Here is a 1,112-nt window from a genome sequence, read left to right as displayed (position 1 = left end):
AGACCAGGCTGGCCTCGAACTCAGAAATCCGCCTGCCTCTGCCTCCCGAGTGCTGGGATTAAAGGCGTGCGCCACCACGCCCGGCTGGAAATCTTTTATTGCTGGAACAAGCTAGTTCACCAAACGATAGTGACTATGTTCTTGTTGATAACAATGGTCATTGATGCTTTAGCCTAGATCCAAAGAACTCAGGAAAAGGACCAGTATAGCAATGGAGCTGGTCACGGAGCATCCCATTTTGTTCTTGGATGATCCCACAACTGGCTTAGATTTGAGAACTACGACTGATGTCATTTTAGTCCTGAGAAGGTATGTGCTAAAGGGACATTAAGGTGTAATTTACTTAATGCCTGGTCACTTGTGTGCATTTTTGGTGCAGGAGATTCAGAAGTAGGCAAGAGAACTCTTGTTTATTAGAGGGAAACTTCAACCAACAAAGAAGAGGCATCATGAACATAGCTTAGAGTATAGGATGGGTGACTGTGGAGAAGGTGGAACACTGCTTTAAATAGCATGTCACAAAACCCTCAAGCATGTGACAAGTGAGCTGGGGTTGAGTAGAGAGATCTGAACGGAGTGATGGCTGCAGAGGAAATGAATTTTCTCTGAGGCAAAGCACATTTGATGTGTCTGGAACATTCAAGGGACAGAGTAGACTAGAACCCAGTGGGCTGAGGAGAAGGAAGCTTGCTTGCTAGTGCACTGTTAGGGACACCCCAGACTGGGTGAGATGACAGAAGTTAGATTTCTAACAGTCTAGATCCTGGAAGCTAGGTATGAAGATATCCATAGGCTGTATCTGCTGAGCATGTCTCCTTGAGTTGTGGATTGTGTATACTCCTTCTCTCTCTGTCTATGCCCTGATCTGTCACTTAAGAGAGGTTCAGCCCATTATCATCATGGCAGGAACAAGGCAGCATCCAGGCAGACATAGTGCAAGAGGAGCTGAGAGTTCTACATGTTTTATCTGAAGGCTGCTAGTGGAAAATTGATTTTCAGGCAGCTAGGATGAGGTCTTAATGCCCATATCCACAGTGACACACCTACTCTAACAGGGCCACACCTTATAATGGTGCCATTCCCTGGGCTGAGCATATATAAACCATCATGCT

The 1,112-nt window shown here is 45.8% G+C and overlaps 1 protein-coding gene across 2 annotated transcripts in view; it reads left to right on the top strand.

The window, feature by feature from the left end:
* The window catches only part of LOC110294574 (ATP-binding cassette sub-family G member 3), a 72,686-nt gene that overhangs the window by 13,670 nt on the left and 57,904 nt on the right, over window positions 1-1,112 (top strand). For both annotated transcript variants that reach the window (XM_021162899.1, XM_021162900.1), the window contains exon 6: window positions 173-309. In XM_021162899.1, the coding sequence (XP_021018558.1) occupies window positions 173-309 (137 nt within the window). The remainder of the gene's footprint in view (window positions 1-172; window positions 310-1,112) is intronic.

Source organism: Mus caroli, chromosome 5, assembly GCF_900094665.2.
Source record: "Mus caroli chromosome 5, CAROLI_EIJ_v1.1, whole genome shotgun sequence".
NCBI lineage: Eukaryota > Metazoa > Chordata > Mammalia > Rodentia > Muridae > Mus > Mus caroli.
This window is presented reverse-complemented; position numbering and strand designations above follow the sequence as displayed.